Source organism: Dryobates pubescens, chromosome 31, assembly GCF_014839835.1.
Source record: "Dryobates pubescens isolate bDryPub1 chromosome 31, bDryPub1.pri, whole genome shotgun sequence".
Lineage (NCBI taxonomy): Eukaryota > Metazoa > Chordata > Aves > Piciformes > Picidae > Dryobates > Dryobates pubescens.
In genome coordinates this window covers 8,215,325-8,235,634 of record NC_071642.1, presented here as the reverse complement: position 1 = coordinate 8,235,634, position 20,310 = coordinate 8,215,325, and the positions used below count along the sequence as shown (strand labels likewise).

Here is a 20,310-nt window from a genome sequence, read left to right as displayed (position 1 = left end):
TTGGGGGGGGGTTGGCCCCCTTTTCCTGCCTCCCCCCCTTCCCCATCTCGCCTTGCCAAGGGAGATGGCAGCAAGCACCCAGAGCTGGGCATTGCCCACGCTGCAGAGCCAACGCCTGGCAGCTGGGGGCAAACTGGGGGTGGTTTGGGACTTTGTTTCTTTTGGGTTTGCTTTGCCTGATTTTAGTTCTCCTCTCTTTTTTGGGGTGGGTTTTTTTGTTTGTTTATTTATCTGTTTGGTTGGGATTTTGCCCCCTTTATTTTCCCCCCCCCCCAAAACCCTTGCCAAAGATGGCAGCTGGGCATTGCCCTCTCCACGGAGCTAAACCCTGGCAACTGGGGGCAAACTGGGGGTGCTTTGGGGCTTTTTTCTTTTGGGTTTGCTTTACCTGATTTTAGTTTTCCTTTTTTTGGGGGTGTTTTAATTTTTTTCCCCTCCCTTCATTCCCCCTCCCCTCCCCCCCAAAAACCTTGCCAAGGAAGATGGCAGCTGGGCATCACCCGCTCCATGGAACCAAACCCTGGCAACTGGGGGCAAACTGGGGGTGGTTTGGGGCTTTTTTCTTTTGGGTTTGCTTTACCTGATTTTAGTTTTCCTTTTTTTTGGGGTGTTTTAATTTTTTTTCCCCTCCCTTCATTCCCCCTCCCCTCCCCCCCCCAAAACCTTGCCAAGGAAGATGGCAGCTGGGCATCACCCGCTCCATGGAACCAAACCCTGGCAACTGGGGGCAGACTGGGGGAGGTTTGGGGCTTTTTTTTTCTCTTGGGTTTGGTTTTCCTCATTTTGGTTTTCCTTTTTTGGGGGTGTTTGGGTTTTTTCCCCTCCCTTTATTCCTCCCCCACCCCTCCAAAACCTTGCCAAGGAAGATGGCAGCTGGGCATCACCCGCTCCACGGAACCAAACCCAGGCAGCTGGGGGCAAACTGGGGGTGGTTTTGTTTCTCTTTATGGTTTGGCTTTTGGGTTTCCTCTTTTAATAATTATAATTTATAATTATAAATTATAATTATTATTGCCCCCCTTTTTTCCAACCCCCTCCTTGCCACCAAAATAATTGGCAGCAAGCCCCCCCAGAACCATCACCTGCAGAGCCCAACAGCAGGGGGCAAAGCTTGGGGGGGTTGTGTTTGGTGGTTTGTTGTCGGTGGTTCTTTTTTTCCCCCCCTTTAAGTTTGGGTTTGGTTGGGGGGTTTTGCCCTGCTTTTTTTTTTTTGGGGGGGGGGGGGGGGGGGGGGTGTTTATTTCCCAGACTTCATTTTTAGGCACCCAGAAGCCCACCCTCCACCCCTGTGGGTTTGGAGCTTTATTTTTCTAGCAAGACAAAGAAAGGCCACAGCTCAGGCTCCTTATTTTCTTTCCTGGGGGGGGGTGTGTGGGGACACAAATCCAAGCTTCTTATTAACAAGAAAATGAAATGGAATCCCTTCAGCCTCCTGAGGTCGGTGCTTTAACCCTCCCCCAGCACCATCCTCTTTGTAGTTCGGTTTGGGGGTGTTGGGGTGGTGGGGTTTTTTTTTTGCCCCTCCTCATTACCAACCCCAAAGTTTGGGATTTTGGGGAGGTTTGGGTTTTTATTTTGTTGGGGGTCTTATTTTTGAGTTGGTTTGGGTTGGGTGTTGGGTTTTTTTTTTTTTGGGGGGGGGTCTTTTGGGTAATTTGTTTTGGTCATTCTTGATGGCTTTGATGTTTTAAAAGTCCTGGTTCCTCTTTGTTGTCTTCTGTATATGTTGCACTGAAAGTTAATATTTAATGGTTTAATTTATTTTGTGTGCTTTAAATTAATGGTTTTTGATTTCTATAAGATGTTATTGTGATCAGACCCTCCTCTTCCCCCTCCCTTCCTCCCTTTCCCCCACCCCCACCTCCCAATACCTGGATTAGAGATATTTAAGTGATATAAAGGACACCTTTTTTCAGAAAACTCGGACTTTTGGGGCATTTTTGGGGGGCAGGGGAATGTTTGGGGAGGAGATTTGGGGGGGTTCTGGGGCTGGCTGGTAGGGATCTCCCAGGACAGGGCTCCGTCCCAGGCTGGATGTCTCCAAACATCACAGCACTGACACCCCACCCATGGGTGGGCTCAGCCCCATTTCCACCCCTTTTCAACCCAAATAATGAAGTGAAAGGGGGGACGGGTGCTGAGCCTGGGGGCCATGCCCAGGTACTGTGCCTGGGGCTTGTGCTTGTGCTTGGATATTGTGCCCAGGGCTGTGCCCATGCCTGGGTGCAGTGCCTAGGGGCCATGCCCAGGTACCTGGGTGCTGTGCCCGTGTTCAGATGCTGCCATTGGGGTCCCTGGGTGGATGTATGTCCTGCCTGGGAGCATGCCTAGGTGTGTGCCTGGGTGCTAGGATACTGTGCCATGCTGGGTCCTGTGCCTGGGCCCCGTGCCCCGGATTGCTTTGCCTAGGTCTGGGTACTGTGCTGGGTGCCCGGGTGCTCCGCTTACGCCCGGGTACCGTGCCCGGTATTGCATTGCTGCGTGGTGCAGGGCCGAGCGCAGCCGTGCCGGAGCTGCGCAGTGCTGAGCCGAACGGAGCCCAACACCTCCGCGTACGGCTGAGCGGACTCCAGCGCCGCGGGGCAAGCAGCGAGCCGGGCAGACAGTAGCCGAGCAGCCCCCGAGGCGGGCCGAGCGCAGCCGAGCCGTCCTCGAGCAGCCCCCGAGGCGGGCCGAGCGCAGCCGAGCCGTCCTCGAGCAGCCCCCGAGCCGGGCCGAGCGCAGCCGAGCCGCCCCCGAGCCGGGCCGAGCGCAGCCGAGCAGCCCCCGAGCCGGGCCGAGCGCAGCCGAGCAGCCCCCGAGCCGGGCCGAGCGCAGCCGAGCAGCCCCCGAGCCGGGCCGAGCGCAGCCGAGCAGCCCCCGAGCCGGGCCGAGCGCAGCCGAGCAGCCCCCGAGCCGGGCCGAGCGCAGCCGAGCAGCCCCCGAGCCGGGCCGAGCGCAGCCGAGCAGCCCCCGAGCCGGGCCGAGCGCAGCCGAGCAGCCCCCGAGCCGGGCCGAGCGCAGCCGAGCAGCCCCCGAGCCGGGCCGAGCGCAGCCGAGCCGATCAGCTCCGCCTGGCCCAGCCCGCGGCGGTGTTCGTCCCCCCGCGGGCGGAGCCGGGGCCGGCATGGCGGAGGCGGCGCAGAGTCGAGCGGAGGCGGCGCAGGTTCGGGTGCAGGCAGCGGTGGAGAGCGCGGTGCAGGCCCTGGAAAGGGACCGGATCCGGGGCATGCAGGTAGCGGGAGGGTGGCCGAAGAGAGGGGACCGGGGAGGAGGAGGCGGGGGACACACACGAGGGGTCCCGGCCCTGCGAGGCAGCCGCTGCCCGGCCCCGGTCCCTCCCCGTGCATGTGCCCGGCGGGAGCCGTGGGTCCGCCCCGGCTGCTGCCGGGTCTCTGCACCCTCTTGTGTCAGCCCTGGCCCCGCCGAATCCTCAGGGTATGGCCCTTGCCCCCCACCCCCATCCCCCCATATCATGCCCTGTGCCCTTTACACACTCCCTGTGCCCTCTAAATGTGCCTTGTGTCCCCCCCTCCCCCGCAGTACATCCTGTGCCCTAGCACACCCCCCCCGAAAGTGCCCTGTGCCCCCCAACATGTCCCGTGGCCCCTACACATACGCTGCCCCCCCCAGCATATGTCCTGTACCCCCTCAGCACATGCCCCGTGCCCCCTAAATAAACTGTGACCCTCCAATGTATCACCTGTGCCACAAACATATACCCTGTGCCCCTCAAAATTTGTCCTGTGCCCCCTAAATCTGCCCTGTGCTCCCCCCAGTTCATGTCCTGTGTGCCTATAAATGCTCTGAGCACCCCCAGCACGTTTCCTTTGCCCCCTACATGTACCCTGTGCTCCCTGCATCTGCTCTGTGACCCCCCCACAGATATTCTGTGCCCTCTCCCCCCAATGCCCTCTGATCCCTCCACATGCCTTGTGCCCCCTAAATCTGCTCTCTGACCCCCTCCCATACCCTGTGGCCTTCCAGCACATGCCCTGTGCCCCCCACTGTATGCCCTCTGATCCCCACACATGCCTTGTTCCCCCTAAATCTGCTCTGTGAGCCACTCCCATACCCCATGGCCCTTCCAGCACATACCCTGTGCCCCACCCAGCACATACTTTGTGCCCCCACATACCCTGTGCCCCCCTCCCATGCCCTGTGTGCCCCTCCACAGTAACTTCTGAGCCCCCCACATGCCTTGTGCCCCATAAATCTGCCCTGTGAGCCCCTCCCATACCCTGTGGCCCTTCCAGCACATACCTTATGCCCCCCCTAATGCCCTCTGAGCCCTATTCATGCCTTACACCCCCTAAATCTACCCTGTGCCCCCCCCCCAACACATACTTTATGCCCCCAGAGACCTCATGTCCCCCTCCCATACCTTCTGTCCCCTACACCTGCACACAGCTGCAGCCTCAGGGTGCAGCCCACTCCTCCCAGGCGCCTTCCACCAAGCAGGGGGTGTCCTCACAGCCTGCACCCACCCAACACCACCCCTCCATTGCCTTGATGTGACCTTCCCCCCTCCCCTGACCCTTCCCCCTCAGGGTGCCATGTTCCGGTGCAGCGCTCGGTGCTGCGAGGACGCCGCAGCCTCCATGCAGGAGGTGCAGCGCTGCATCGAGCGCTGCCACGCGCCCCTGGCACAGGCCCAGGCCATCGTCACCTCGGAGCTGGAGCACTTCCAGGTGAGAGAAGAAAAGTGCTGGGTGGGGAGAGAATCATAGAACTGTCAGGGCTGGAAGGGACCTCAAGGCTCAGCCAGTTCCAACCCCCCTGCCATGGGCAGGGACACCTCACACCACAGCAGGTTGCTCACAGCCACATCCAGCCTGGCCTTCAAAACCTCCAGGCATGAGGCTTCCACCACCTCCCTGGGCAGCCTGTGCCAGTCTCTCACCACCCTCATGGGAAAGAACTTCTTCCTCACATCCAGTCTGAATCTCCCCACTTCTAGTTTTGCTCCATCCCCCCCAGTCCTATCACTCCCTGATGCCTTAAACAGACCCTCCCCAGCTTTCTTGTAGTCCCCTTCAGATACTGGCAGGCCACAATTAGGTTTCCTTGGAGCCTTCTCCTCTACAAACTGAACAGCCCCAACTCCCTCAGTCTGTCCTCATAGCAGAGCAGCTCCAGCCCTCTGCTCATCCTCATGGCCCTTCTCTGGAAATGGTCCAGCACCTCCAGATCCTTCCTGTAATAGGGGCTCCAGAACTGGACCATCTATGAAGCTTCACTGATGTCTACCTGTGGAGCTTCACTGATGTCCAGCTGTGGAGCTTTACTGATGTCTATCTATGAAGCTTCACTGATGTCCACCTGTGGAGCTTTACTGATGTCTAGCTGTGGAGCTTTACTGATGTCTATCTATGAAGCTTCACTGATGTCCACCTGTGGAGCTTCACTGATGTCCATCTATGAAGCTTCACTGATGTCTATCTATGAAGCTTCACTGATGTCCATCTGTGGAGCTTTACTGATGTCCACCTGTGAAGCTACACTGACGACCACCCTGTGACCCTGCTCTGCTGTCCCTGTGTCCCTGCCCCCCCGCAGGACCGGCTGAGCCGCTGCACGCTGCACTGCAACGACAAGGCGCGGGACGCGCTGGACGCAGGGGGCTCGGAGGCCAAGGTCCGCGGCCAGCTGGATGCCTGCCTGGCTACCTGCGGCGAGGACCACCTGAGGCTCATCCCTGCCATGGCCAAGAAGATGCAGGACAGCCTGGCTGCCCTCAAGCAGTGACGGTGGCACCCAGGGCTGCCAGCCTCGACACGCTCGTTCCAGGCGAGGTGCTACGCTGCCCGCCACCCGCGGGTGCTGGAGGGGTCGGGGTGGGGCAAGGTGCTGGGTGCCCCTGCTTGGCACCTGTGCCAAGGGGTGAGCCCTTGTGCAGGGTGACCCTTAAAGATGTGTTGGCTGCCCCTGCTTGGTGCCTGAAGCCACAGGGTGTGCTTGTGCAAGGTGACCCTTAAAGATGTGTCGGGTGCCCGCTGGGTGCCCGTGCCAAGGGATGAGCCCTTGTGCAAGGTGACTCTTACAGATGTGTTGGGTGATGCTTTTGGGGGCTGTGGGTGCAAGGTGGAGGGGGATCTGCTCTAGGGCTTCTAGGTACTGGGGGTGCTGGTGCTTGTGGAGGGTGTGGGGTGACCTGAGACGTGCTGTGGGATTGGGAGATGGCTGCTAGGTGCTTGGGGTAACCCTTGTGCGTGTGCAATGCTTCAGGTGACCCCCACAATGGTCCATTGTATGGGGGTGACCCCTGTGTGGGTGCACACCTGCCCAGCATCGGGTAGCCACTGCACTAGTGCCACGCAGGGGTGACCCCACGCTTGCCCAGCGCACGGGGGTGCACGGCACGCAGCTGACCGCTGCATGTGTATAATGCTTGGGAGTGACCTCCACACGTCTGCGTAGCGCCTGTAGTGCTGGGATGACCCCGCACCCGTTCGCCACTCACCGCCCCCAGCGTGGGGCCGGAGCCGGGGGCCGGGGCCTGCCGTAGTGCCGCGTGTAGCTGCGCTTTGCTTGCCGCTGCCCTGTTTTCCCCTTGCCGCCGCTCTAGTTGCCGCTTCGCGCTGCCACTCGGTGCAATACGGCGCCTCGGGCGCTGATTGGTTGCCGGGGAGGCGAGAGGGGCGGTGGGAAAAGCAGGAGGAGGGAGAGGGGCGGGCTGCTATTGGCTGCTTGGGGGGGCCACGCGGGCGCCCGCGCTGTGACGTCAGAGCGCGGCGCTGAGCGGCAGAACGAGGGGCGCGGAGGAGCCGCCATGAGCAAAGCGCACCCGCCCGAGCTCAAGAAGTGGGTCTGGGCGTGGGGACGGGGCCAGAGCGGGATGGGACGGCCAGGGGAAGCCGGGAATAACAGGGCGGGAAGTACCCGGCGTGATCGGGGGCCTGCCGGTGTCCCGACGCGTGCTGGTGACCCGGCGTGCACTGCGGGCCCGCCGGTGTCATGGCGGCCAGGGGGGTGGTGGGAGGGAAGGCCTCTCCCCTTCCCCCGCCGCTGCTGACCCGTTGCCGCCATCTCGTTTCAGGTTCATGGACAAGAAGCTGTCATGTGAGTGCCGCCCGCCCGGAGCTGAGCCCACCCTGGGGGCTTGCGCTTGGTACCGGGGAGTCCCCAGCCCGGCTCTGCTGCCCCCCGTCACGGTGCCCTGCGGCGGGGAGGCGGGAGGGAGGTGGACTGCCTATGACTAGTTTCAGGCTTAAGAATCTATTCATTTGTGTTAGTTTAAAGTTGGTAGTTACAGCTCTTAGGGCAGGCTTTTCATACCTCATCAGCTGTGGTACCCCAAGGGATGCACTAAACTGCCCCTACTCTGTGGATGTAATGTGGTCAGCAGGAGTAGGGCAGGGATTGTTCCCCTGGGCTGGGCACTGCTGAGGCCACACCTTGAGTGCTGGAGTCAAGTTTGGGGTCCCTCACTCCAAGGACACTGAGGAGTTGGAGCAGGGCTAGAGAAGAGCAACAAAGCTGGGGAAGGATCTGGAGAACAGGGCTGGGGAGGAGCAGCTGAGACCTGGGGTTGTTGAGCCTGGAGAAAAGGAGGCTGAGGGGAGACCTTCTGGCTCTCTGTAACTCCCTGAAAGGAGCTTGAAACCAGGTGGGGGTTGGGCTCTTCTCCCAAGGAACAGGACAAGAGGAAATGGCCTCAAGTTGCTGCAAGGTGGGTTTAGGTTGGACATGAGGAACAATTGCTTCCCTTTGAGAGTTGTCTAGGCCTGGCCCAGGCTGCCCAGGGCAGCAATGAAGTCCCCATCCCTGGAGGGCTTTCAGAGCCGTGGTGCTGAGGGCCGTGGGTTGGTGGTGCCCTGCAGTGCTGGGTTAAAGCTTGGACTCCAGGATCTGAAAAGATCTCTTCCAACCCAAACCATTTTACGATTCTGAAACCTTCCCAGCACAAGAAGCTCCCTGGCTGGGTTTGAGAGCTGCAGCTGTGGTGGGAAAACACCAGCTGGTGGCTCTCAGCAGCCCCCTCCTCTAAACCTGCTCCGGTTGCTTGCAGTGAAGCTGAATGGCGGCCGCCACGTCCAGGGCATCCTGCGGGGCTTTGACCCCTTCATGAACCTCGTCATCGATGAGTGCGTGGAGATGGCACCAGGGGGCCAGCAGAACAACATTGGCATGGTGGTGAGTGCAAGCTGTGGGATGGGCTGGCCTGGCAGGGAGCTGCATCAGAGACTGGTGTGGCTTGGGAGGGACCTTCGGAGGTCATCTTTCACCCCCCCTGCAGTCAGCGGGGACACCTGCGTGGTTGGGCTTGATGAGCGGGGAGGTACTGGGTTGGAAGGGAGCCTCAAAGGTCCCTCAACGCCCCTGCAGTCAGCAAGGACACCTCCAGCTAGAGCAGGTTGCTCAGAGCCCTATCAAGCCTGACCCTGAATGTCTCCAGGCATGGTGCCTCCACCACCTCCCTGGGCAACCCGGTCCAGTGTTGCACCACCCTCCGAGAAAAGAGCTTCCTGATGGCCAGCCTGCTCCACTTTCAAACCATTGTCCCTCCTCCTATCCCCACAGGCCCTTCTGAACAGTCCCTTCCCAGCTTAAAACACCTCTTGAAGGCCTTTTCCAACCCAACCCAATTCTGTAATCTTTCAGCTAGAGCAGGTTGCTCAGAGCCACAACCAACCTAACCTGAAATGGTTCCAGGGCTGCAGTAGCCACAGTTTCTCTGTCCAGCCCTTTGAGGAGCCTGTGGAGGTGTTTATTGTCATCACACAAAGCAATCCACATCTCACCACCACCTCTGAACTCTCATTTTTAGGTGATAAGAGGAAACAGCATCATTATGTTGGAAGCTTTGGAACGAGTATAGCAGGGGAGGATCCCACCTCACTCCCAGACATCCCAACTCCAAGCTGTTTCCTTTCCTCTCCCATTCTACCACGAAGCTTCCCCAGGGCTTAAACTTATTTTGGGTTTGGTTTGGTTAAATAAATTTTGTACTGGTTGATGTAACCTTGTGTCAGTTGTGCTGGGTGAGGGGGAGCAGCTGAACCACACAATCCCAGCACGGGGTGGGGTGGGAAGGGACCTCTGGAGATCATCCAGGGCAAGCCGCCTCCTCCTCCAGCAGGGCACCCCCAGCAGCTTGCCCAGCAGCACAATGCCCAGGGAGGGTTGGAAGCTCTCCACACAAGGAGACTCCACAACCTCTCTGGGCAGCCTGCTCCAGGCCTCCAGCACCCTCACAACAAACAACTTTCTCCTCCTCTTCAGGTGGAGCCTCCTGGGTGCCGCTTTGTGCCCCTTGTGCTGTCCCTGGGCACTACTCAGCAGACTCTGGCCCCAGCCTCTTGCCCCACACAGCTCCTTTAGCTCTTGCTGAGCATTGCTCAGCTCCCCTCTGGGGCTGCTCTTCTGCAGGCTCTCAGCCTTTGCTGCTCCCAGAGCTGCTCCAGGCCCCTCAGCAGCTTCCTGGCCTGCCCTGGACTCTCTCCAGCACTTCCCTGTCCCTCTGCAACTGGGGAGCCCAAACTGGACCCAGGACTCCAGATGTGGTCTCACCAGGACAGAGCAGAAGGAGAAACCTTCCCTTGACCTGCTCCAGGCCCCACTCTTCTTGATGCAGCCCAGGAGGCATCCTTGGCCACGAGGGCACAGGCAGGGCTGGGATGGCTACTCCTCCTTGGAGGAGGCCTTCAGGAGACTTCATTTACTGAACTGTTCAATTTGGGCACTTTTGGTGTCCTTCCCCCTGGTGTCTCATGGAAGATGTGTGGTAAAAAACTCCCCTTGGTGATACCAGTGCTGCTCTGCCAAGCTGGGCTGTCCAAAAGGAGGGATTTGGGGGGGTGGGGGTCAGTACTGATTTTTGACTCTCTTTCTGCATCACCAAATTGTGGTGAAGAAACCAAAGCCTACTGGTGCTCAGCTGGACCAAAGACACCTTCAGGAGTAAGGGGAAAAATGAGCTTCTTGGGGTTGATTTTGTGGCAAACTTGTACTTGCAGGCCTTTCCTGGCCTTGGATTGATCCTAACTTGTTAACTGTTGTGGACTCTTGATGGGTATTGACCTTTTGTATTGCTCTTTTCTTCTGTCACTGTGGTGTTATGTTGGGCTTTGGAAGACCTTGGTGAGCACCATGAATGATGCCAAGAGCTGCAGAAAGCAACTTTGGGCAGAGGTCAAAGTGGGCAGTGGGAGGGAGGCTCCCTCAGCAGGGTTGCAGCTGACACCAATCTGTGTGGGGTGGTTGAGATGCTGGAGGGTTGGGATCCATTCAGAGGGACCTGGGCAGGCTGGAGAGGTGAGCCCAAGCCAGCCTCGGGAAGCTGACCAAACCCACGTGCAAGGTCCTGCAGCTGGGGTGGGACAATCCCAGGCACTAATCCAGGCTGGGGAGGAAGGGGCTGGAGAGCAGCCCTGGGGAGAAGGGAGGACTTTGGGGTCTCTCAAGGCCCTGACTTCCACACTGCATTAATTTTATTGACCCACAAGCTCCAGACAGGGTGGAGGCATCACAGGGACCTCACACAGGCAAGGGACACAACATTCCCAGCAAGAGGGATTTTCTCCCACTCAGAGCCACCTTCTCCTGCCTGTAGGAGCTCAGCTCACCCAAATTAATGCTTCCAAAGCTCCACAAAGCAAAACCCATGGATTCTTCCACCTGTTTTGGCACACCCAGCCCCACCACCCCAAGCTGCTTCTGGAAGCAAATGAAGGACATGGTCCCAGATTTCCACCCAGAACTGGTTGGAAATGGCTGAGGCCAAGACTTGACAGCCAGGAATTGATTTGCCTGGCCTGAAACATGTCCAGAGGAGGGAATTGATTTGCAGGGGTTCATCACAGTGAGGCAGATCCTATGTCTGGTGGGTTCCTGGCTGCACTTCTGGAGTCAACATGGCCCTGAGAACTACTTTAATCTCACTCAGGAAGGGACTGAGGAACTTCCTTGAGGAAGGGTTGGAGGATTTTGCTTGAGGAAGGCCAGGCAAGTGTCCTTGAGGAAGCCCAAGGGTAGTTGCCTGAGGAAGGGCCAAGGAGAATTCCTTGAGGTAGGACCAGAGGAACTTCTTGAGGAAGGGTTTGGGGAGGTTCCTTGAGGAAGGGTTTGGGGAAGTTTCCTTGAGGAAGGGCCAAGTGTAATTCCTTGGGGAAGGGTTGGACACTTGAGAAAGCTTCTTCCCCCTTGGCTCTAGGCTCTCTTCAGTCAGCTGAGCAGCTCCCTTTGGGGACCAAGCGAAGAGGCCTTTGTTCAGCAGCTCCAGCGGCAGCTCAGCAGCTGCAGTAGGTGGATCTCCCTCTCTCTCTGAACGCTGCCTGCTGGAGGCTGTAGCTGAGCTCAAAGCTCTGTCTTCAGCTTCTCCTGCAGGTCCTCCTGGTCGATGTGGTGGCTGCTGCCGTGCCAGCGGTGGTAGGCGAGCAGGGCCGCGTTCTTGGCCGCGATGCAGCTCATCTCCATGGCGCTGGCAGCTCGCTCCACGCCGCTCACGTAGTAGAGGTGGTCGTGGAGGATGATAGGAGAACACCTCTCTGGAGGCCTGTACTCAGGGTAGGCCAACCACTGCTTCACTTTGAGGGAGTCATAGGAGGAGAAAAGCAAACTGAGCTGCTCCTTGGTGAGCACCTCGTTGGAGAACACCTTCCAGACGGCCGAGCGCGAGGACAGCGTCGCTCGGCCGCTCACGCCTTCCACGGGGGACACCTTCCCCACGCTGTTGATGAAGAGCTTGGGGTTCTCCATGGTCAGGATGACACCAAAAGGAAAGGCTGAGGGGTCTTGGTACCCAAAGAAGGAGCTGTTCAGGCGTCCGTGCACCAGAGTGGTGACGGTCTGGTGGTAAAGATTTGGCAGCTCGGGAATGGGAGGCTCAAAGTTCTTGAAGGTGATGTTGGCCATTCTGGGGCTCAGGGGAGCAGCGATGAAGACCATGTCGTATGTGTCCCCTGTCACCCCTGATGTGGTGTTGTAAGTCACCTGGTAGAACTTCACTGGGTCCCCTGGGATCATATAATCGTGGAATTGTTCGGGTTGGAAAAGCTCTCTGAGAGCATTCAGCCCAAACATCAACCCAAGCCCAGCACAGCCTCCAAACCATGGCCCCAAGTGCCACGGCCACAGGTTCCTGGAACACCTCCAGGGACAGGGACTCCACCACCTCCCTGGGCAGCCTGTGCCAATCCCTGACCACTCCTACAGCAAAGAATTTTCTTCTAATCTCCAACCTAACCCTCCCCTGGCACAGTTCCAGGACATTTCCTCCCCTTCTGTCACCTCATAGTCGGGAGAAGAGCCCAACCCCCACCTCACTGCAACCTCCTTTCAGGGAGTTGTAGAGAGCCAGGTCTCCCCTCAGCCTCCTCTTCTCCAGGCTGAACAATCCCAGGTCCCTCAGCTGCTCCTCACCAGACCTGTTCTCCAGACCCTTCTTGGCCACCTGGACACCCCCTGACTCACCTCCAGCTGCTGGCACCCAGCACCCCCAGGGCCTTTCCCGCTGGGCTGTTTCCACTCTGCACCCAGCCTGGAGCCTTCCTGGGGTAGCTGTGACCCAAGGGCAAAACCCAGCCCTTGGCCTTGTTGAGCCTCAACCCATTGGCCTTGGCACATCTACCCAGCCTGGCCAGGTCCCTCTGTAGAGCCTCCACCCCTCCAGCAGATCAGCAGTGCCACCCAGCTTGGTGTCATCTGCAAACTGGCTGAGGGAGCCTCGTTGCCTTCATCCAGCTCATTGTTGAAGGTGTAAAAGAGAACTGCCCCCAGTACTGACCTGGGGAGCCACCAACTGGAGTTAACTTCCATTCCACACCACTCTTTGGGCCCAGCCATCAGCCATTTCTTAACCCACTGAATCCAGTTTTAACTCCAGGGCTGGAGGAGGTCCTACCTGTCCCTCTGACCTTTAGTCTCACAACACCCTGCTGCCAGCTGAAGAAGTGTTAGCTGTGAGCTGGGGTGGTGAGCAGAGCCCATTGCTCATCTTAAAAGGCCATGGAAGTCCCAAGGCTTTGGTTCAGTGTGCCAAGAGCTGAGCCCTGAGAGAGGCCAACGTGGTCTCCAGCTGTCCCTCCCCACCAAAGCAACCCCAACTCACCTGTGCGCCTGGGCCTGACTTTGGGCTCTATGGACAACACAGTTCCAGGGAGAACTTCAGCCTTGGAGGCAGAAAGAAGACCAGTGCAGACCAGTTTGTTCCCTCCTTTTACTGACCAAAGGCCTGAGTCCACCCCTGCCAGCGAAACAGCACCTACAAGGAAGCCACCATCAGTGCAGGGAGGTTCTGAAGATCAGCATTGGAAACACAGAGGGGGAAAATAGAGGCAAAACCCCAACCCTTTGTGGCACAGAGCTTGCTGAAGGTCAGGGGCTTGGGGGAGTGAGGCAGTAATGCAGCCCAAGAGGTTCTGCTGCACGGGAGCTGGAATCCCAACACCCACGAGCAGCACCAGGGCCTCAGGATGGCCACGTGGGGAGCTCAGGCTATGGACCACTCACCTACAAAACCATTGATGTTGACACCCTGCCCGTAATTGACTCTCATGGCTGGACAAACCACCTCATTGATGAACTTGTGAGAGAAGCCAGCCCTCTGCAGGGCTTCATCGATGGTCTGGTTGAGCAGGAGGGTGAAGTCATCCCCTCCAAGGGCGTGCAGCAGCCTCTCGTGGGTGCTGAAGGCGTAGTCGTGCGTCTGGAAGCGATAGATCCTGCAGGCAGGGGCAAGAGGAAGGTGCACAGAGCTGTTAAGCATCTTTTTGGCCTCAGAAGCTGAGGAGCATCTCAGTGTGGCTCTCAAAAGCTTCACAGCTCTTCATGGCAGCAGCAGCTCCTCCAACCCAACCCTGGCCTAAACAGATCTGGACCTTCCTCACCCATGCCCAGCGAAAGCACTTTGTGCAGTGATCAACTGAATCCTCTTATCACTTCTTGGTAGCATTTAGTGAGTGACCACAGGGGAGAGGGACTGGCTCAGCACTGGTTAGGCCACACCTTGAGTCCTGTGTCCAGTTCTGGGCTCCTCAGGTTAAGAAGGACATTGAGAGACTTGAAGGTGTCCAGAGAAGGGCAACGAGGCTGGGGAGGGGTCTCAAGCACAGCCCTGTGAGGAGAGGCTGAGGGAGCTGGGGTTGCTTAGCCTGGAGAAGAGGAGGCTCAGGGGAGACCTTCTTGCTCTCTACAACTCCCTGAAGGGAGGTTGTAGCCAGCTGGGGGTTGGTCTCTTCTCCCAGGCACCTAGCACCAGAACAAGAGCACCCAGTCTCAAGTTGTGCCAGGGGAAGTTTAGGCTGGAGGTGAGGAGAAAGTTCTTCCCAGAAAGAGGAATTGGCCACAGGGATGTGCTGCCCAGGGAGGTGGTGGAGTCACCATCCCTGGAGGTGTTCAATAAAGGCTTGGATGTGGCCCTTGGAGCCATGGTTTAGCTGTCAGGAGGTGTTAGGGGATAGGTAACAGGTTGGACTCGATGATCTCTGAGGTCTTTTCCAACCTGGTTGATTCTGTGATCCTCTGACTCCTTTCCCACAGCCACTGGCCCTCCTTTTCCCTTCACAGGTGCCCACTGTACCTCATGAACTTGTCCAGGATGTCCTCCACCCACATGTACATGCGCAGGGGGTTGAGGCCATAGTGCCAGAGGAGCTTGAGGAGGTTGACGATGTACCAACTGCTCTCCTCAAAGACAAAGTGCTCCCCGTTGTAGATGCCCAGCAGGCTCCCTTGTGCTGAGGCGACCGAGAGACCTCCAGGATTGGGGTGGAAAAAAGGTCATTTAATGAAAGGTTTAACCTCAGGGTTTGACTCCCAGAGGCAACCTCTCTGTGCTCTGGGTGAGCATTGGAGGATTGCATCTCCAGGACTTGGAGAGGGGAATTAGGCCCTCACCGGGAGCCAGGTCGCTATTTGTGGTGATTTTTGGACCCTCACGATGGGGCACCCTTGGGGTGGGAGGTCCCAGTCCCATTTCTATGTTTCCCAGGGGATGATTTGGGGTTTTGCAGGAGGGATAGGTGGGGAAGGATGGGAGGGGGAATACTGGTGGGGGTTAAGAATATTGGGGAAGGGTATGGTGGGGCATATGGGGGGCTGTGGGGGAAGGAGCTGAGGGGATATGGGGACTAAGGATATATGGGGAATACTGGGGGGAGGAAGGATATGGGGGGGGATTGAGGATAAGGATACTGGGGGGGACATATATGGGGGTAAGGATATGGTGGGGGATATGGGGACTAAGAATATATGGGGAATACTGGGGGGGAAGGATATGGGGGGGATTGAGGATAAGGATATTAGGGGGACATATTTGGGGGTAAGGATATGGAGGATATTGAGGTTAGAGATGTGGGGGTGAGGATAGGAAAGGGGATATGGGGGTGAGGATAGGGGGATATGGGGATGAGGATAGGAGAGGGGATATGGGGGTGAGGATAAGAGGGGGGATATGGGGGTGAGGATAGGGGGATATGAGGGTGAGGATAGGAGAGGGGATATGGGGGTGAGGCTAGGAGGGGGAATGTGGGGTCTGAAGATATGGGAGGTAAGGATCTAGGTAGGACACTGAGGGTAAGCACATGTTGGGTTGTTGTGGGTAAGGATATGGGGAGGTATTAAGGATATAGGGGGGTACTGAAGGTTCAGGATACAGGGGGGATATTGAGGGTAAGGATGGGGGGGGATATAGAGTGTAATAATATGGGGGGACATTAGAGGGAGGGTATTGAGGGCAGGGGGCTAGGGGAGGAGTGGACATTGAGGCAGGAAGGGGAAGAACCATGGCTGGTTTTTTCTCTCTGGGGATGTCCCCCCAGCAGAGCTGGAGCCGGGGCACCCCCGGGGGGGCAGCCCGTGTGTGCGGTGCTCTGTGGGGTGGGGGCTGCCGGGGCTGCGCGTGTGTGTGTCCCCCCCCCGCCGCCTCACCCAGCTCCTGGACGAAGTGCTTCATGTGCAGGTTGAGGGGGTGGATGACGGAGCCCCCCGCCTCGTAGGCAGCCCCCTCCAGCTGCTCGGTGGCCAAGCGGCCTCCCACCGCCGCCTTCTCCAGCACCTGGATCCGCAGCCCGGCGCCGAACTTCTGCCTCAGGAAGTAGGCAGTGGCCGCTCCGCCGATGCCGCCGCCGACCACGGCTGCGAGAAGCGCGGCGGGGCGGTGAGCGCAGCCCTACGGCCGCCCCCCGCTCCGGCCCAGCTCTTCCTCCCCCTTCCCCCGGTGCCGGTGCGTTGCCTACCGATCCTGGCGGGGCCCTGGCGGGCCGGGGCGGACGGGCAGAGCGCGGCGAGCAGCAGCAGCAGCGGCAGGCAGGGCCCCGGCATGGCGCGGACCGGGCGCAGCCCTGCCCCCAGCCCGGCCCCGCAGCAGCGACCGGCGACGACCGGCGGCTGCCGGGGAGCCGAAAATAAACCTTCGGCAGTTTTGCCCTGCAACAGAATTGGGAGGAAAATGAGCGCCTGGGGGTTGGTATTGTAGGAGATTTGTACTCGCAGGCCTTTATTGATCCCGGAGCTGTTACCGTTGTGGACTCTGATTGCTATCGACCTCTTTTATTGCTCTTTTCCTCCTGCCGCTGTGGGTTTATGGTTGGCTTCGAGAGAGCTTGAGGAGCAGCTCTAAGGGCGCAGAAAGAGCTCAGGAAGCGACTTTGGGCCGAGCTCAAAGTGGTTTCGTCCGGAAATGGGCAGTGGGATGGAGGCTCCCGCAGCCAGTTTGCCCAGGGCTGGGAGCTGTGTGGTGTGGTTGAGATGCTGGAGGGATGGGATCCATCCTGAGGGACCTGGGCAGGATGGAGAGCTGGGGCAGTGCCAGCCTTAGGAGGTTCAAGGAAGCCAAGTGCAAAGTCCTGCAGATGGGTCAGGGCAATGCCAGGCACAAATCCAGGCTGGAGAGCAGCCCTGAGGAGAAGGACTTGGGGGTGCAAAGCTGGACAGGAGGCAGCAGCTTTTTTGGGGTGATGTGGATAGTGGGCTGGAGGCACCACCACCAGTTTGGGGATGGCACCAAGCTGTGTGCTGGAGGATGAGAAGCAGGAGGGATGGGATCCATCCTGAAGGACCTGGGCAGGATGGAGAGCTGGGGCAGTGCCAGCCTTAGGAGGTTCACCAAAGCCAAGTGCAAGGTCCTGCAGCTGGGTCAGGGGATTCTGCCTCTCTGCTGTGCTCTGCTCAGACCTCCCCTGCAGTGCTGGGACAGCTCTGGAGCCCTCAGCACAGCACAGACAGGGACCTGGTGGAGAGGGCCAGAGGAGGCCACAGCAATGCTGGCAGGGCTGGAAGGGCTCTGCTGTGTGGCCAGGCTGAGAGAGTTGGGGTTGTGCAGCCTGGACAGAAGGAGGCTCCAGGGAGACCTTCTGATGGCTTTCCAGGATACTTAGGGGGCTCCAGGAGAGCTGGAGAGGGACTTGGAAGAAAGGCCTGGAGTGACAGGACAAGGGGTGGGTGATGGCTTCAGAGTGGAAGCAGCTGGACTGAGATTGGACATTAGGAGGAAATTCTTCCCCAGGAAGGTGGTGAGGCTCTGGAGGAGGCTGCCCAGAGGAGCTGTGGAGGCTTCAAACCTGGAGGTGTTCAAGGCCAGGTTGGATGAGGCCTTGAGCAACCAGGGCTGGTGGGAGGTGTCCCTGCCCATGGGAGGGGGTTGGAACTGGATGAGCTTGAAGGTCCCTTCCAGCCCAACCCATTCCATGCTGTTATGAAATGTGACAATCAGTACCTGGAAGCATCACTGCAGCCCTGCTGAGGGGGCTGTTGGACACCACGGGTACTTCGTTTTCCAGACCTGCAATAGCAGGAAGCCTGTTCCATGGGGATGACACAGGCTGTGAGCAAGAGAAACTCAGATTTTAGCTGCAACCAGCCTGGCACAGCAAGGATGTGGCTGTGGGGTGGCTGAGGAGGAACCCTCACAGGATCACAGGATGTTAGGGGTTGGAAGGGACCTCCAAAGATCATCCAGACCAAGCCCCCTGCCAGAGCAGGAGCAGAGAATCCAGCACAGGAACACATCCAGACAGGGCTGCAAAGGCTCCACACAAGGAGACTCCACAACCTCTCTGGGCAGCCTGCTCCAGGCCTCTGGCAGCCTCCCAGGGCAGAAGTTCCTCCTCCTGCTGAGCTGCAACCTCCTGTGCTGCACTTTCCATCCCTTGCCCCTTGGCCTGTCCCAGGGTGCAGCTGAGCAGAGCCTGTCCCCTCCCTCCTGCCCCCCAGCCCTCAGCTCTTGAGAGCCATTGAGCAGATCCCTCTCAGCCTTCTCCTCTCCACACTCAGCACCCCCAGGGCTCTCAGCCTCTCCTCCCCAGGCAGTGCTGCAGTCCCTTCAGCAGCCTTGCAGCCCTCCCTTGGCCTCTCTCCAGCAGCTCCCTGTCCCTCCTCAGCTGAGGAGCCCAGAGCTGGATGCAATGTTCCAGGTGTGGCCTCAGCAGGGCAAAGCAGAGGGGGAGGAGAAGCTCCCTGGCTCTGCTGGCCACATTCCTCTCGATGCACCCCAGGCTGTTGCAAGTCTCCAGAGAAGGAGACTCCACAACCTCTCTGGACAGCCTGTTCCAGTGCTCTGTGACCTTTAAACAGTAAAGAAGTTCCCCCTCGTGCTGAGGTGCAACCTTCTGTGCTGCAGCTTACATTCATCTCCCCTTGTCCTATCCCAGGGTGCAGCTGAGCAGAGCCTGTCCCCTCCCTCCTGACCCCCCAGCCCTCAGATATTCATAAACATTTATTAAATCCCCTCTCAGTATTTTCTTTTCCAGGCTACAGAGCCCCAGGTCCCTCAGCCTCTCCTCACCAGGCAGTGCTCTCAAGGCTCTGACTTCCACACTGCTTTAGTTTTACCGAGCCACGACCTTCACCCGGGGTGGAGGCATCACAGTGACCCCACACAGGCAGGGGACACAACATTCCCAGCAAAAGGGATTTTTTTCTCCCACTCAAAGTCAGCTTCTTTTTCCTGCCTGCAGGCTCAGCTCAGCAAAATCATTATTTCAAAAGCTCCACAAAGCAAAAATCAGTGATTTCCCCCAAACACACCACCCTTGTTGGCACTTTCTGCATGCCCTGCAGCCCAGCCACACCAGCCCAAAGCTCCACGGCTTGTCCTGGAAGCAAATGAAGGACATGGTCCCAGATTTCCACTCAGGACTGGTTGAAAATGGCTGAGGCCAAGACTTGACAGCCAGGAATTGATTTGCCTGGCCTGGAACATGTCCAGAGGAGGGAATTGATTTGCAGGGGTTCATCACAGAGAGGCAGACCCTGGGTCTGGTGGGTTCCTGGCTGCACTTCTGGGGTCAGCATGGCACTCAGAACTTCTTTAATCTCACTCAGGAATGGACTGAGGAACTTCCCTGAGGAAGGGCTGAGGGAGTTTGAGGAAGGGACAAGGAAAGTTCCTTGAAGAAGGACCAAAGGAAAGTCCTTGAGGAAGGGCTTGGGGAAGGCTCTTTGGGGAAGGGTCAGAGAGAGGTTCTTGAGGAAGGGCTGAGGGAAAATCCCTTGAAGGAGGGCTGGGGGGGAAGGCTGCTTGAGGAAGGGCTTGGGGAAGACCCCTTGAGGGAGGGTCGGTGAGCGCAGCCCTAGAGCCGGCCCCCGCTGCCGTTAAGTTCCACCCGCCTCCCGCTCCGTGCCAGGGCGTTCCGTGCCGATCCTGGCGGGGGCCTGTCGGGCCGGTAGAAAGCGGCAAGCAGCAGGAACAGGAGCAGGCAGGGTCCCGACATAGCACAGTGTGAGCAGGCAGGGTCCCGACATAGCACAGTGTGAGCAGGCAGGGTCCCGACATAGCACAGTGTGAGCAGGCAGGGTCCCGACACAGCAGTGTGAGCAGGCAGGGTCCCGACATAGCAGTGTGTGAGCAGGCAGGGTCCCGACATAGCACAGTGTGAGCAGGCAGGGTCCCGACATAGCAGTGTGAGCAGGCAGGGTCCCGACATAGCAGTGTGAGCAGGCAGGGTCCCGACATAGCAGAGTGTGAGCAGGCAGGGTCCCGACATAGCACAGTGTGAGCAGGCAGGGTCCCGACATAGCAGTGTGAGCAGGCAGGGTCCCGACACAGCACAGTGTGAGCAGGCAGGGTCCCGACATAGCAGTGTGAGCAGGCAGGGTCCCGACATAGCAGAGTGTGAGCAGGCAGGGTCCCGACATAGCACAGTGTGAACAGGTAAGGCTCTGCTACCGGCAGCGGACGGGCCGGGCGCGAAGCTTTCAGGGGTGGGCGGAGGAGCGTGCTCATCCGCGCCGCTGGTGTAGTGGTATCATGCAAGATTCCCATTCTTGCGACCCGGGTTCGATTCCCGGGCGGCGCACTCTGTTTTTAACCTGCTTTAATCCCTATACTCACACACATGTATATATTGAATTATTATTTTATCCCTCCATATTTTTCTTATCTGTTAATCC

The 20,310-nt window shown here is 58.4% G+C and overlaps 3 protein-coding genes and 1 non-coding gene across 5 annotated transcripts; 3 read left to right on the top strand and 1 right to left on the bottom strand.

The window, feature by feature from the left end:
• The first annotated feature begins 3,064 nt into the window (after nucleotides 1–3,064).
• Nucleotides 3,065–5,727, top strand: FAM136A (family with sequence similarity 136 member A). The gene is made up of 3 exons (XM_054175019.1): nucleotides 3,065–3,214; nucleotides 4,530–4,670; nucleotides 5,539–5,727. The coding sequence occupies exons 1-3, from the start codon at nucleotides 3,107–3,109 to the stop codon at nucleotides 5,725–5,727; spliced, it is 438 nt and encodes a 145-aa protein (XP_054030994.1). The 5' UTR covers nucleotides 3,065–3,106.
• On the top strand, nucleotides 5,688–8,943 carry SNRPG (small nuclear ribonucleoprotein polypeptide G). 2 transcript variants are annotated; one of them, XM_054175020.1, is made up of 4 exons: nucleotides 5,688–5,774; nucleotides 7,019–7,041; nucleotides 7,991–8,115; nucleotides 8,750–8,943. In XM_054175020.1, exons 2-4 carry the CDS (start codon nucleotides 7,023–7,025, stop codon nucleotides 8,798–8,800), a joined length of 195 nt encoding a protein of 64 aa, XP_054030995.1. In that variant the 5' UTR covers nucleotides 5,688–5,774; nucleotides 7,019–7,022; the 3' UTR covers nucleotides 8,801–8,943. The 2 variants fall into 2 exon arrangements, with proteins under 2 accessions (XP_054030995.1, XP_009909851.1); XM_009911549.2 differs by lacking the exon at nucleotides 5,688–5,774 and adding an exon at nucleotides 6,661–6,783.
• Nucleotides 8,944–10,393: 1,450 nt separating this feature from the next.
• On the bottom strand, nucleotides 10,394–16,270 carry PCYOX1 (prenylcysteine oxidase 1). The gene is made up of 6 exons (XM_054175313.1): nucleotides 16,158–16,270; nucleotides 15,850–16,056; nucleotides 14,501–14,675; nucleotides 13,432–13,643; nucleotides 13,031–13,183; nucleotides 10,394–11,936 (listed from the first exon to the last, which is right to left on the bottom strand). Exons 1-6 carry the CDS (start codon nucleotides 16,240–16,242, stop codon nucleotides 11,278–11,280), a joined length of 1,491 nt encoding a protein of 496 aa, XP_054031288.1. The 5' UTR covers nucleotides 16,243–16,270; the 3' UTR covers nucleotides 10,394–11,277.
• Nucleotides 16,271–20,145: 3,875 nt separating this feature from the next.
• TRNAG-CCC (transfer RNA glycine (anticodon CCC)) lies at nucleotides 20,146–20,216 on the top strand. Its single transcript has one exon. It is a non-coding gene; the product is annotated as a tRNA-Gly (tRNA).
• Nucleotides 20,217–20,310: the final 94 nt, after the last annotated feature.